At 38.6% G+C, this 14,046-nt stretch overlaps 3 protein-coding genes across 6 annotated transcripts in view; 1 reads left to right on the plus strand and 2 right to left on the minus strand.

Moving 5' to 3' along the window:
* Positions 1 to 2,948: 2,948 nt before the first annotated feature.
* stk16 (serine/threonine kinase 16) lies at positions 2,949 to 9,862 on the minus strand. Of its 3 annotated transcripts, none has more exons than XM_025055753.1 (8): positions 9,692 to 9,835; positions 9,384 to 9,500; positions 8,733 to 8,952; positions 8,520 to 8,653; positions 7,782 to 7,869; positions 7,222 to 7,350; positions 6,745 to 6,866; positions 2,949 to 3,225 (listed from the first exon to the last, which is right to left on the minus strand). In XM_025055753.1, the coding sequence occupies exons 2-8, from the start codon at positions 9,467 to 9,469 to the stop codon at positions 3,147 to 3,149; spliced, it is 858 nt and encodes a 285-aa protein (XP_024911521.1). In that variant the 5' UTR covers positions 9,470 to 9,500; positions 9,692 to 9,835; the 3' UTR covers positions 2,949 to 3,146. The 3 variants fall into 3 exon arrangements, with proteins under 3 accessions (XP_024911521.1, XP_008308178.1, XP_016887816.1); XM_008309956.3 differs by lacking the exon at positions 2,949 to 3,225 and adding an exon at positions 4,408 to 6,602 and having other exon boundaries at positions 9,692 to 9,834; XM_017032327.2 differs by lacking the exon at positions 2,949 to 3,225 and adding an exon at positions 6,464 to 6,602 and having other exon boundaries at positions 9,746 to 9,862.
* Positions 9,863 to 10,336: 474 nt separating this feature from the next.
* pcnp (PEST proteolytic signal containing nuclear protein) lies at positions 10,337 to 11,909 on the plus strand. Of its 2 annotated transcripts, none has more exons than XM_008309959.3 (5): positions 10,337 to 10,462; positions 10,995 to 11,221; positions 11,325 to 11,399; positions 11,474 to 11,529; positions 11,609 to 11,909. In XM_008309959.3, the coding sequence occupies exons 1-5, from the start codon at positions 10,417 to 10,419 to the stop codon at positions 11,718 to 11,720; spliced, it is 516 nt and encodes a 171-aa protein (XP_008308181.1). In that variant the 5' UTR covers positions 10,337 to 10,416; the 3' UTR covers positions 11,721 to 11,909. The 2 variants fall into 2 exon arrangements, with proteins under 2 accessions (XP_008308181.1, XP_008308180.1); XM_008309958.3 differs by having other exon boundaries at positions 10,350 to 10,462; positions 10,992 to 11,221.
* An 830-nt stretch (positions 11,910 to 12,739) lies between these two features.
* The window catches only part of LOC103378689 (interleukin-18 receptor accessory protein-like), a 4,984-nt gene continuing 3,677 nt past the window's right edge, over positions 12,740 to 14,046 (minus strand). Inside the window, exons 11-12 of the mRNA XM_017032716.2 lie at positions 13,447 to 13,562; positions 12,740 to 13,358 (exon numbers count right to left, since the gene is read on the minus strand). Of these exons, the coding sequence (XP_016888205.1) occupies positions 13,140 to 13,358; positions 13,447 to 13,562 (335 nt within the window). The 3' untranslated portion in view covers positions 12,740 to 13,139. The remainder of the gene's footprint in view (positions 13,359 to 13,446; positions 13,563 to 14,046) is intronic.

A 14,046-nucleotide genomic window follows, 5' to 3' on the forward strand; every position in this document is an offset into this window, starting at 1 on the left:
AAAATTAGAAATATTTGAAAAAAATAAAAAAGGATGCAAAAAATAGTTGTAAAAAGTCGGGTGAAACGGCAGGACAACAACAACGTCTGCTCCACCTTGTTTGGACCAGCAGACGGGACATAAGAGACCTCCGTGTCATCACAGAGACCTGATTAAACTACGTCAGTCCTGATGAAGCTGTTAGCATGGCGAGGCTAATAACGTTTCGGACAGACCATTACAGCGCCATCAGTAGTGGAGGTTTTTGTGCGTCTATACCAGGCGTGGTCAAACTTTTTGACTCACGAGCCACAATTGGTCCTAAAATTGAACGGAGAAAAGGCTAATATGCTAAAATGCTTTTAGCCGTCTCTACGCCATCTATAGGGAAAACGTGGACATTGCAGGGAAAACGCATTGGTATAATCACAATACAAACCAATTATATAATTTAGACAAGTTTGGAGGGTCGGATTACAAAGCGGAGCGGGCCGCATCCGGCCCCCGGACCTTAGTTTGCCCATGCCTGATCATTACAGATAACACCTGGTGAAACAAACAACACCTAGCGTTTGTAAAGAAGAAAATTGCTGCCATCACATCAATGAAAATTAAACAAGAAGAAGAAAACACTTTAGACTTGGCTGAGACGAAAATCAAAAATGAGAATGGTTCGAAAATGCCTGTTTGTTGTGTGTTTTGGTGGAATATTTTACACAGAAAGTGACTCACCATCACTTTGTAATGAAGAAGGACGAACACATTTAATTTCTTTGCTCTTGAAAGTGATGTCTTCAATTAGTATATTTATTCCAGCTATTTCATTTAAATGCTGGCAGACCCGTGTGTTGATTTATTACAGTTTAATTTCCAGACTGCTTTCAAAGGCCACGCTTGATAAAGTAAACCAAACCAGAGGCCAACTACACTTCCTGCGATTCCCAAGACGGAAATGAGGGGGCAGACAAACGCACCCAATCGCAACACATCCATTCACCGTGTAACAGATTTCAATTACATCTATGATGTCATTTGGTTTAAGCCCTTTTGCTGTTGGACAGATTCGTACATAAACACCAGGGTTTTTTTCATACATTTTAAGGGAGTAAAAGGTCCATCGATAGATTTGTCCTTTTTTCACTCACTAATGTTTACAGTGTTTTGAGAAAACAGAGTGTGTGACTGAACAATTATTCAAGAAATAGGGTAAAGTTGACAAAGTTGAGCTGATAACTCTCAGCTTGAATAAATAATAATCAATTGCAGAAACATGTATTAGTGTGTTATGGAGTAATTACATCTATACCAGCGGTCCCTGACCTTTTTTTGTTCCAATGACTGGTCAGCCAGTACCACCTGTTACTACAGACTGGTACCAAGGTACTGAGCATTGAAGGATTATTCAAATATCAAAATAAAACATCTTTTAGACTCTATTCTGTTTGTATCAGTCTGAATGACCTATTATTTCAAAATATTGTAAGATTATCTTATAAATAAAGAAAGTAAATGGATATGACAGCCCGGTACCAAATGACCTATGGACTGGTAATGGTCCGCGGACCAGGGGTTGGGCACCCCCGATCTATACAGTCTTTCATTAATAACCGGCCCTTCAAGGGGAACTGTACTGCTGATGTGGCCCCCTGGTGGAAATGAGTTTGACACCCCTGTTTTAGATACTGATTATTTACAGTCAACGGTGCCAATTATTAACTGTCATTATTTCACTTAAAGTGGATAAATAAATATGAAATATGTTAATAACGATCAGACAAAAGTAACCAGTCCAATAACACACAAAAATAGTAAAAGAAATCCTAAAATAGAAGCAAAATTAAAGGAGGAATGACTGTTCAGGTCAGCATTAGTCAGAACGAGCCCTAATAGAGCAGAGAAATGGACATCGGTAGACAACAGGAGACTGCACCACAAGATGAATGCTAACTCTTCCAGAGAAAAGCCTGGAAGTCAGTGTTGCATACGTACACAGTAAAACTATGTCAGAACGCCTGACTGAAGTCGTTCTACTTTTTTTTTTCTTAACAAATTCCTAAACACCAAACCCGTCCTGACCTTCCATGGCAACTAAAAACTCCCCACCCTTCCTCCCCTAAGGTCCCACTCCAAAAGACTTATTGTGAGACTCCATTTCATCTAATCACTTGGCAAAAGAGTCCGGCGTCTATATAAAGAAATGATAAATAAAAAGTCTTTGGGCCGATGTGTTGCTCTCACCTTTGGAGATGAAATTACCAGAAAAGCTGTTACAAATCAATATAATCAATGCAATCAGCTAACTGACACTGGCAATCTCCTGCCAGTAAGTAAAATATCCCTGCGGGGATCTTTCAATCTCCAGCGCCATAATTGCCCCCGAGGGTGACGTTAAGGTGTGGCATTTGTACACTTAATTAAATTAGTGAAGCGCGCGGACAGGGTGGAACGGCCCGGCTCGGAGAGAACTCCGAGACTTGGCCCGGTGCCAGTAATTAAGGCAATACCTTTACTGATTACGCCAATGCCCCTTAATGAACTCATTATGCATTTTAACCCAAACACTCCCATGAATTAGAGGGGGAAAAAAAAAAAAAAAAAAGAAGAAGCATCCCCGGGAGGAAGGAACGCTGCGACCGCGAACGGCAGCCGTTAGTCATTCACTCAACGCGGCGGATGTAACGTCCATATTTCTCCGTCTCACCGCAGCCAAGGCTAATTTGGACCTGAGTGACAGCACGACTTCTGTGTCGGCCAATAAAACTTCATGTTCCTCCACGGGAAACTTTCGGCCAATAAAACTTCATGTTCCTCCACAGGAAACTTTTTTTTACCCAGCAACTGGGCCGCCACCGCGTCGCCCCCTGGGGAACCACGGCGGAACCTGTAGAGAGGGCCGTGCACATGTCCAAGGCTGCATGGTGACCACACACACACACACACACACACACACACATGTGAGATGATTTACAGGGACCTGGCATCACCACAGGGTGGGAGTAGCTTAGCACTGACCCATAATGCTTTGCTAATTAAATAATTCACTAATTGATTCATTGCCAAATCGATGAAGGCTCCAGGTGGTTTATTGTGTGAGTGCTATAGCGTGTATTTGACGCAAACACACACACACACATACCTTAACTGTATGACATACATGAAAATTGGTGCTAAAACAAAGGCAAACAAAGAGTTGACCTTGTGCTTCTTTGGTATGACATCATTCCAGACCCTCGCAGGAAAATGATACTGAAAAAAAAAAAAAAAAAAAAAAAAAAAAAGTGTAAAGGAGGTCTGCATGTCGGCACACACTAGACTCATAAACCCGGGTCCGTTCTGGTCCGACTCCCAGGGGAGTCTGGGCTTTGTGGGTGGGTCCGCATAAGAGATGGGCATGGATTTTTATTAATTTAAGTGTGATGAATCCCCCGGCTGTTTGTGTATTAAAGGGGACCTCAAGTGTAAATACGCAGAGCGTTTGCCACACTTTTATGTCTGGTCGTTGGTGTGTGTGCGTTTATGTCCCGGTAAGGTAGAAATTACCTTCAGAAGTAATTGCTGCGGCCCTGAAATGTGATATTACACTGATCCGGGCGGAGGAACAGGCTGTAAATCAGGATACACCAGCAATTTGATATTTGTTTTCAAACATGTCTGCACATGCATGCACACACAGAAGGTGGTGCAGGGAAATGTCCACTGAACCTCAGCACTATCAATGGAAAGTCAGGTTTTTTTTTCCAACTCATCTAATAAATGATTTCTTATTTAATGCAAATTCAGAATTAACAGAGAGAGAAAACATATTTTATAATAATTTGAATGATATTTCTATCCACATTCACAGACACGAACACCAGTAGTAGAATGTACTGGTACTGTATGTCTAGTACTACAGGCAACTCCGTGTGATGCAACATCTTCTAGCAGTGGTTTTTAATCCTGATTGGATGAGCTTCCAATCGGCAAATTGGAGAAAATTAGAGAAACAAAAAAATACTATTGTGTGTCAGAGATTAGGAAAACTATATTATGTTCAACAAAAACAGATTTAAAAATCTGATTTCTCCTACATATGCAGTGTGTCTGATCGCTTTACTACTGTGGTGTTTCGTGTCATAAAGAAAAACAGTCTCAGCTGATCAAGGGGAATGTGGATTAAACAGATCTACACACTGCTATTTAATTTCACTATTTAAGGCCACCCCCCCCCCCCCCCCAAAAAAAACACCTTTTTTTTACTAAGATGTAAATTTTCCCTTTCTTTTTGTCAACAGAGAGTCTGGATCTGATGGAGATATTTGTTATTAAAATTCTCACTCAGTATGTAACTGTAACGTTATCCCGCTTTACTCTGCATTGTTATTTCAAATCAATATAAACTCCGGTATTTTTCTCCACTGTTAAAAGTTTCTTTTTTTTTAAGATTTAATTTCAAACTTGATTTAAAATTGTCCAATGAGACAAATGCGATTTCTAAATCTGGGCTATACAAATAAAATTGACTTAGCGTTACCGCCCAACTGTACATCAACATTTCGAGTGAACGTACGTCATCAATAACCTGACTCAATAATGTTAACTATACATCAAGATTTAAATAAATGAAAGCAAAATATCATGATAATCATGATGTACTACAGCTATTTATGATTTTTTTTTTTAGTTTTTTTGTGTTCCTTTTTTTTTTTGCTAACCTATCATTTGTAGCCTGCATGTTTCAAATTGAAATATTAATACACGACCCTGTGTATAATTTCTATTTATTACAACAAGTATTTATGTTTGGCAGTAGGTCCAGTTTTATACAAAACACAATTTTATATAGAATATTGGCCTGTAATTTGTCTGATGAAATTTTAGTGTTTGGTATTAATTAGCATGCAAAAAATGTAAACACGGATTCATTAACCAGGCTGAATATTTCAACTTGACTTTTTTTTTTTTTAATTACATTATGAGATGTATAGTTTTGTACAATGTTATATTTGGAATGGTAAACAGTGTGTAACAGAGCTAATATGTATCAATCCTTGATGTTGCAGTAATAGATGTCGAATAATTTCAACAAAAAAATTCAACAGTGAAATAACCTTTTTACTTAAGTCTGTAGGGATCACCTTTAGCGAAGAGCTGTTATACACAGTTTAATCCTTATCTTAAAGAAACGCGATCATATGTAGTGTTTAAAAGATAACAATCGGTCTGTTAAGCGTACGGTCCTTCGTGGTTGCGAAACAGGCTGACACAGGAAGCAAAAAAAAATAAAATTAAATTGTATCAGAATAATTTAAAAAGTACCATCGAGATGTGAAAAGAACAACCATCAGACTGTTAAAGATGAAGGTCAACCCTGAGACAAAAGAGTCAAAACACTAACAGACTGAAACAATTAAAAAAAATAAAACATGGCTAAATCTGCAGAAGCATTATGGGAAAAACAGTCAAGTAATTCAAAAACAGTATATTTAATAAAAGTATGCGTTAAAATGTGAAGAAGTAACATATAGCCCCCCCCCCCCCCTTACATTAAATATTTGTCAATACCTTAACGTACTCAAAAGCATAAGTGATATTGTAGCACCTCCCTCTGGTCAAAAGCAGGACTGCAGTTGCACTGCCTCCAAGAGCAAAAAACAAAACTGAGCACGAACAATGGAATGGAATGGAATGCAATGACGCAGTCTAATTTTCATTCGCAAAAATACCAGCTTTCACACAACGTTTTCCTTATACTTTTTTTTTTTTAATTCTGCCTGCCAACAAGCGAGGGAATGTGAAAAAACAGGAAGTCAAAAGATTTAAGCCCACAGAAGCATCATCTGGTTTTAGTAAACCTGCTCCAGTTTCGCTTTGGATAGACAGGAGTTGGTCACAGGAAGTGACGTTCTGTCTTTACTTTCTTTAAAAAAATGTCAATCTATTCCTTCATCAAAGGCTTAAGGCCACATTATCGTTTAAAGCAGCACTGCTATGTTAACACTTAAAGTAAATGAAAGGCCTTTTAGATGTTTATTCTAATATTTTCAGGAACACATAATTCTACTTGAATAAACAGACTGGATGTCACTCAGTTTATACTTATCAAAGTTTCCCAAACTGAGAAAACCAAAGTGAGAAAATCATTACTGAATTCAATAATTAGTAGAATTTAATCTTAATATTTTAAAGAAATATTGCAAAAGTTAATTATGGCTACGTGTTAAATAGTTTTGTTCTTTTTTTTTAAGACAAGTGTTTAGTTTTTTACCTGTAACAGTTTCGACAAACCGCCACCAGATGTCGGTGGTGATAACACCAGCTGCTAAGGCACGACACCACTGACATCTGGTGGCGGTCTGACGAATCTGCCACAGGTAAAATGACACACACTTGGCTTAAAAAAAATGTTGTGAAAACGTTGTCACTCATACAATGATGTCATAACCGAACATTTAACCGAACAATAATGCAAACAAAGGTCCTTACAGATCCAAACCGTGCAGCTTCAGACCATGTTAGATTGGGTGTTGGGGCTTCGACTCAAAAGGTCCTGAACCTGGTCCAGGACCCAGCTGATGTTTGGTCTCTCTTGTGGGTTTGACACCATTATGGAGCTGAGCAGCATTTGTAGACTCTCAGAGTAACTGAGGAACACAGGAACCCCAGAGCAGAACACGGAAAGTTTAACCCCTTGACCTCAAATGGTTGAATAGGCAGCTTTGCATGTAAAAAGAAGCCCATTCATGACCTGTGTCGGTTGGACTGGTTACTCTGACAAAGACTCACCTGCAAGGCTTTGGAATAGTCACTGGATTCTGGACAGCCAGGGCGACACTGTCCCCCTTCTGAAACACCAGATCGTACGGCCCCTCCAACATCATCATACAGTACAACACACAACCCAGGGACTGGAGCGGAGGAGGCAGCAACAGATGAGGGGGAAAAAAAAGAAAAAGAAACCATTTAACGCAGGGGTGTCAAACATACGGCCCGCGGACCAAAACCCGGCCCGCTAGGTGGTTCAATCCGGCCCACTTGATGAATTTTGAAAATGAAAAAAAAAACAAGTTTTGTCAAATTATATTGAATTAAATATGAATATTTTCTTATATACTTCTTAGTTATAGGTAATTGTGTCGTGATTGCACCGGTGCGGCCCACTTCACGTTTAATAAGGCCGTATGTGGCCCCTGGACCTGAGTGAGTTTGACACCCCTGATCTAGAGGAAGAATTTAAATAAGGAAACAAACGCACGTCCTTACCCAGATGTCAGTGCGCTCATCTATGATGCAGTGACTCTCCACGTTAAACAGTTCAGGAGCCCTGTAGGAAATGGTACAGCGCTGGGCGGCCCAGTCTTGGATGGTCATGGCTTCTCTTGTTCCTTTAACCTGGAATTGAGTCAGGTCGATTAAAATCATCGCAAGGTGAAGTTAAAGGATTCTGAAGTGTTCACAGAAGAAACTGCTGACAGGCCAAGACAGATGGAAAGAGCAAAGGAGTTTCTATGGAGTTCCAACTATTTACTTTCAGGTTTTTACTTTAGATTTGCCGAAAAAAAAGAATGTTTTTTTTTTTCTCAATCTGATGTTATTCCAACTATTTACTTTCAGGTTTTTACATTAGATTTGCCGAAAAAAAGAATGTTTTTTTTTTCAATCTGATGTTTGTTCCTGGAAGATTAAGCTTTTAGAAAATAGACAAAAATCCATCAAAAACGGTATGTATATTCATCCTGAACTATTCAGTACAGAATGTTTGGTCAAAAATACACAGGTTAAGGTTAAGCTGAAGAACATTTGGCAGTTATACACATCATCACCTCAATCCTGGCGCGGTTCATGGAGCCCAGGTCCATCAGTACTGGTCTGTTGTCCTCGTTCAGAAGGACATTTGTGGGCTTTATGTCTCTATCAAATCATAAAGGACGTGTGAAACGTTAGCTTTTTCTTTTTTTTTTTTTTGCACTGTCTGTGTAATACGTAATAAGTTGTTGATGTGCACAAAATGGAAAAGGGAGAAATTAAAACTGAACTGGTTTTTCATATTAGCAGACTCTGCCTGCAGCTGTTGTCACACGAACTAACAAAGTTAAACCTTCAACACACACTCCTCCTTCGCCTTGAGTTTGTTAATGTAAGACTGAGCGGAGAGAATCTGGAAAAAAGTTCTCCAGGCTTTTACTCTCAGTTTAGAAAAACAACCCACAATAAATAACTAAGGATGTTAAGTAATGTCATCATTACTAATACTAATATATCAAACAACAATCGAAATGGCTGGATATCCAGAGAGCAAAAGAAAACCAATTTTCTGGATATCCAGAGAGCAAAAGAAAACCTTTAATTTTTTTTAAAGAAAAAATTTTAAAAAATGCTTCAACTTATTACAATTTTCTGTGGCGTTTTGTTCACCTTAAAAGTTTTCACACCTGACAAAGTCAGTGTGTACGAGGATCAGCCAAATCATCTGACCATTGACCATTTTACACAGTGCAGATTGCGGCACGTAAATGCTTGCCAAATACATACAATACATACTGTGGGCGAGGGAGAGTTACCTGTGTGCATAGCCTTTGTCATGAATGGCCTTTAGTCCCAAACAGATGCCCTGGAAAATCTGCAAAATCTGTTTCTCAGGCATTGAGCTGCCCTTGTCCCTCAGCTTCTCCAGAACAGACCATAGACTGCCTTTCTGTTGACAGGAACACAACAAATTATCTGTCAGACACTACACTTCGGAATGATACTGAAAGACTGATACTGATACTAACACTCATGTACGGTAGAAGCAGCCAGGCTTCCGTTTTACCACCACGATCAACAAAGGTGTGAGCCACCAACGTCAGGATGTTGGGGTGATTAAACATCTGATGCATCTCAGTCTCCGTCTGCGCTTCACGGTGACCTTCGCGGTCATGACATAGGATTCTCTTCAGGGCGTACGGACAACCATCCTTCGCCCCCTCTACCAGATCCACAAAACTAAAGCCTCTACAAAAGACACAAACAAACAAATCAGAATGGGACAGTAGTGAATGAAATGGGACACTGGCAACAAACTCCAACAAACGTCGAGTTGAGAGTAAAAAAAAAAACTACTAAAAACCATTTATCATATTTTTTAACGTTTGCACACATATCAGTGTCAATAAAATTACAAAAAATACAAGGTACTGTTACATTAAAACACCGTTAATGGACGTATTTTGGAAGATAACAGACAAGGTGGGTTTACATCTATTAACTAATTAACAAATGAAGTGACCAAATGCTGTTTTTTTACGGTTCAACTTTTTTTTAACTCCTCCCTAAAAGCTCAAAGAGAACGTTTTGTGTAACATTTCGAGTGTCGTTCAGGCTAAGACATTAAAAATCAAAGGATAGGATTAAAAGAACACAAATTTAAAAAAATGCTATCTTACCCCTCGTCCAGATTCTGGATGAAGTAATATTTCTTGTTATCAATCATGATGGAGCCACGGGAACATAAACACAGACCCTGACCCATTTTGTCTGGATCATTGTTCAACAACGAGCTTCTGAAAAAGCAAAAGGGTTAAATTCCAATTAAAGTGAGAGTAACACCGCCGAAATATTCCCCACTGTTAGCTTAGCTTATATCAGTCGGTTTAAGTCGGAAAATGTTCAAATTATTGTCACTGTTAAATCTAAGCCATTGTCATTTTAACCGGATGTTCTAAAACAAAAAACAAACTTAGATAAGCCATACCGGAACTTCAAATTGATGCTATTAGGACCACAGCACTAGCAGGTCACTGTTTACCCTATTTATATTTCCTCCATGTTTCTTCTTCCTTTTCACACCGAGCATCAAGTGTCACAAAGACCAGCGACACCCGCCGTTGTAATCGAGATATAGCAGCTGATGCTTCTTGAAGGTCTCTCGGAGAAACTTCTCTGAGATTCCAACATTTGAGCTATATGAAGAACCGTACTCCTTTGCGATACGAGATTACGATTTAAAAACGTATTATCTGATAATCATTATTTTAATTATCAAATGTTTTAATAATTTCTTTAGCCCAAGTCATTGTTTAGTCATACCTATTATTCTAAAATATGTATGTCTTTGTGAAGGGTTGTCATGCTTAATATTGATTTTAATTGTTGTCTTTATGAAAATCTTATTCTGTACATTGATTTAAAATATCTGTGAAATAAACCCTGCTTCACAGTTATTTTCATATATAAATATATATATATTTAAAATACTTTTTTTGTTAGCCTTATTGACAAAGTAATATATATATATTTAAAATACTTTTTTGTTAGCCTTATAGACAAAGCATTCAGAACATTAGCACTAGCATTCTTGAGACATTTTGCCTTAAAGTTAAAATACTGGACAAACGATAGGGGGCAGCATCGCGACGAGTTAACCACAACCAGAACTTTTAAAAAAGGAAGAAGAAGAAAGGCCCGAACGGAGCAGTTATGGCGGACAGCAGACCTAAGAGGAAAGGCTTCTTCGAAGACGGAGGTGATATTTGAGCTATTTTACCATCTTGAATATGTAAACCGTAACTATCCGCATTTTAAATAAGATTTTCTGCCTACTTGTCCTATAATACGCTATATTTTACATCTACAATAATGTAAAATGTCACTAATCTACAATTGCTAACTAGCTTATGTTATTGCAGACAACTTACGAGCATATTTATTTTGCTGGACATGTCTCAATAATACTACTCGTTTTAACCTCATAATAAAGTCGCTGCTAGCACACAGTGATACTTGCATGCACAATAAAAAAGAACTGGTGAAACCAGCGAGTAAATTATAATCCTAGGTTAATAGCACGTTATTAAGTTAATAGCATCTTTGAATTATAATATATATAGATGTCAGTCATCACGTCTTCAACCCTTTAACGTAAACACCGTCCTCATATGGACTTATTATAGTGGCTAAAACACAGCCACACAGGTAAAGGTGGTCATTTATGTATACTTACTCCTAGGTCGCAAAAGCATTATGTTCACCTTGGTGAGTTGTCTTGCTTCAAGCAGGGCCGCAGGAGGAGGGAGACAGAGTGAAAACTAAGCCTGTCTCTTGTAGCACTGTGGAAGTAGAGGGGACTGCGCTTAAACGTAAATCAGACCAACTTCAACATGACGACGAAGAAAGGACCTCAGCAGATCCACCGGCCCCCAGAAAAGTCTCCAAGATAGGCTTTAGCATGAGCAATCAGATCGGGAAGAAGTCGAATGCAATAAGCATCAAACTAGGAGCAACAGTGAGTGTTACACAGTGCACGTTACTCTCGCTGTTTATGTCCGTTATTGGTGTAAATGTTCTCAAATCCTTTTTTATTCCTTTTGTCCTCCAACCTGTTACAGAAACCCAAAGAACCTGCACCGTCAGTTCCTCCAAAAAAGCCAGGACTGGCATCTGTGTTTAATGAAGATGATGATGTAAATATACGTGCACCCAGTCTTTGTATTTCTCTATATATTTATTACATGACTAATCACGTGTTTCCCTGCAGAGCGAACCTGAGGAGATGCCTCCCGAAGCAAAGATGCGAATGAAAAACATTGGCAGGTAAATACATACTTTCACACAGTGCAGCTTTTGTTATCAGAATTCCTTGTAACACGGCTTTTAATATCTTATCGTACAGGGAGACGCCAACATCTGCAGGACCGAATTCGTTTAACAAAGGCAAGCAAGGTTTCTCTGACAATCAGAAGCTCTGGGAGAGGAAGCTGAAGGCCGAAGGAGAAAATCCGTAAAATGTCAGAGTTTTTGTCAGTCGCTGCCATGACGGCTCAAGTGTTTGTCAGTGTAAACCCTGTGTTGGAAACCTCCCTACATATGTCAACATGAGTTGAAGAATGACTTTAAGATCCACTGTATAGCAGTTTGAAAGATTTATCAGCAGAATACAAATACACCAAATATATGTATATTTGCACATATATGACATACAATTATAGACAACAACCTCTACTCCCAAACGGCACATCAGACAGAATGTCTGTGTTCTTAGATAGAGAAGCTAACATTGCCAGCAGAAGACATGAAACTCAACAAAACATCTTTTGTTTGATGCTAAACTTCATACTCACTGGAGTTCAACCGATGTTTAAGATTGTGCACAAAACTAAACTTCATACTCACTGGAGTTCAACTGATGTTTAAGATTAGTTGCATCACTTTGAATACGGTAGAAATAAGGCAAAGTATAAAGAGAGTTTCACATTTTTAAAATGGTCGTCTTCGTTTCTCTATCATAGATGTTTATGTCTCATAATCCACGATTAACCCTCAAACACCTAACATTAGCATGTTATTCTAGTAAAAGTTACTCACTCAAGTATATTTCAGTTGCTAAGCCACAAGCAACGATGGTTGTGGTTAGCTGTAGCTTTTTTAAAGAACACTGATTTCTGTTTGTTTGTTTACCTAAGTTAGCCTGTCATTTACTTGGAGTGCGTTTTAAAAAAAAACTGAAGGAACGAGAAGCAGAGCAGGCGTTCACTCCAACTCGGTTCAAATTCTGATGCGTCATTGGCTCCGTGTGGCTCACATGAAATCCAGCTTTTTACATCCGTCATCTCCTTTCATTGCTGCTTGATTCAGGTGTCAGGCAGTAACTCTGACTCTGAGCATGTCTCTGACATTTGACATGCCTTGTATTTGTGTAAAAAATGTACATATTGTGGTAATGTTTTCTGTTTTTTAAAATAGAGTTGTTGGGATTTTGAGAATCATACAGCTTTTGTTTAGTTCATTGAAATGTTTTCTTCTGGAAACTATGTTAATTAAAATTTTTTGCTGTCACCTCATTGCAACAGCTTCGTCTCTGCAGTTTTCCCCAAATTTTTTTTTTTTAATGATTTTCATTCATATGGTCAAAATGACTCCTCTGATATTAACTGAAGTCTCTTTTTACAGTTGTATCACCTCTCCTGTGTTTGAAAATCTTTTTGACCTCAAAAAGTAAATTGAACACTTCATGGTGCAGAAACTTCAAAATAATTTCCCCAATCTTTGAGGCGATGGTGAAATAAACTCTTAAAAAATCCAAAAAAGGTCATGGGTTTTGATTCAAAGTTTTACTCATCATCAGTGCTTAATGATGATTTGTTGGCTTAAAAACCTTAGACTAGTAAAAGTGTTTTGTATTGTTAGGTAATAAATGACAACAATTATTTCATCTTGACCTGGTATTTAGGCATGTTTTTTCTTAAAGACCTCCAGAAGTTGCAGGACACTCTGTCAGGTTGATCCCCTGTCCACATAAGACTTGGTAGCACCTTCAAGGACCTTTGGACCAGTGAAGGGAGCTGGGCCTCCTGGAACATTGAGGCTGAATCTCTCCGGGTTCTTATTAGCAGCAGTTTGAGGCCAGAGTTTTTTAGCAAGGCCTAAAACAAGGAATTTCATTTTCAACCACACCGCTGGCCAATGTAGATGAGCATGTGGACGGACTGTTGGACCAAAAGAGGAGCTTACCTGGATTCCCGATTCCAGGACGAACACAGCATTGCTGCTGCAGAAGTAGTGAGCTGACAACAGACAAATCAACATCTGGCTTTTCTGTAGTGCGAGAACGATATCCTTTGTGTACGCTGTGAGAGAAAAGAAGAGAATCAGCAAGAAATAGGAAGAAACAGCCTTCATGTGTCTGGGAGACTAAAATAAAATACAAAAAAAATACAAAATAAATAAGTAATTGTAAATAATGACTTTTACTTTAGGAACAAATCATATATTGAACTCCAGTGCTATGAAGTATGTTTTTTAAATAATTTGTCATAAAAACCTGCATTGCTCCAGATGTTGCACCAGTCCATCACAGGACAAGATACAACATTTCATACTCACACAATGTTAAATGAATTGTAAACAGTCACCCTAATCCAGACGTGGGCAAACTATTTGACTCAGTGGGTTCTAAAATTTGACACGGGGGCCAGATCAGGAGCAGATGATGGAATGTTTGTGTGAAGTAAGATAAATGACATGCAAAAGTCATGCAGAAAGGACTAAAATGCTAAAATGCTTTTAGCCTTTTCTATGCTATCTATTGGGAAAATGCAGGCCTTGTAGGGA

This window comes from Cynoglossus semilaevis, chromosome 5, assembly GCF_000523025.1.
Source record: "Cynoglossus semilaevis isolate Cse_v1.0 chromosome 5, Cse_v1.0, whole genome shotgun sequence".
Classification (NCBI taxonomy): Eukaryota; Metazoa; Chordata; class Actinopteri; order Pleuronectiformes; family Cynoglossidae; genus Cynoglossus; species Cynoglossus semilaevis.

Coding starts and splice junctions, on each gene's coding strand:
- pcnp (XM_008309958.3), top strand. CDS start 10,417: ATGGCGGACAGCAGACCTAAGAGGAAAGGCTTCTTCGAAGACGGAG. Junction 10,463..10,991: donor AGGCTTCTTCGAAGACGGAG/GTGATATTTGAG, acceptor TCTTGCTTCAAG/CAGGGCCGCAGGAGGAGGGA. Junction 11,222..11,324: donor GCATCAAACTAGGAGCAACA/GTGAGTGTTACA, acceptor AACCTGTTACAG/AAACCCAAAGAACCTGCACC.
- stk16 (XM_008309956.3), bottom strand. CDS start 9,469: ATGGGTCAGGGTCTGTGTTTATGTTCCCGTGGCTCCATCATGATTGAT. Junction 6,867..7,221: donor ATGAGCGCACTGACATCTGG/GTAAGGACGTGC, acceptor CCTCCGCTCCAG/TCCCTGGGTTGTGTGTTGTA. Junction 6,603..6,744: donor ACTATTCCAAAGCCTTGCAG/GTGAGTCTTTGT, acceptor TGTGTTCCTCAG/TTACTCTGAGAGTCTACAAA.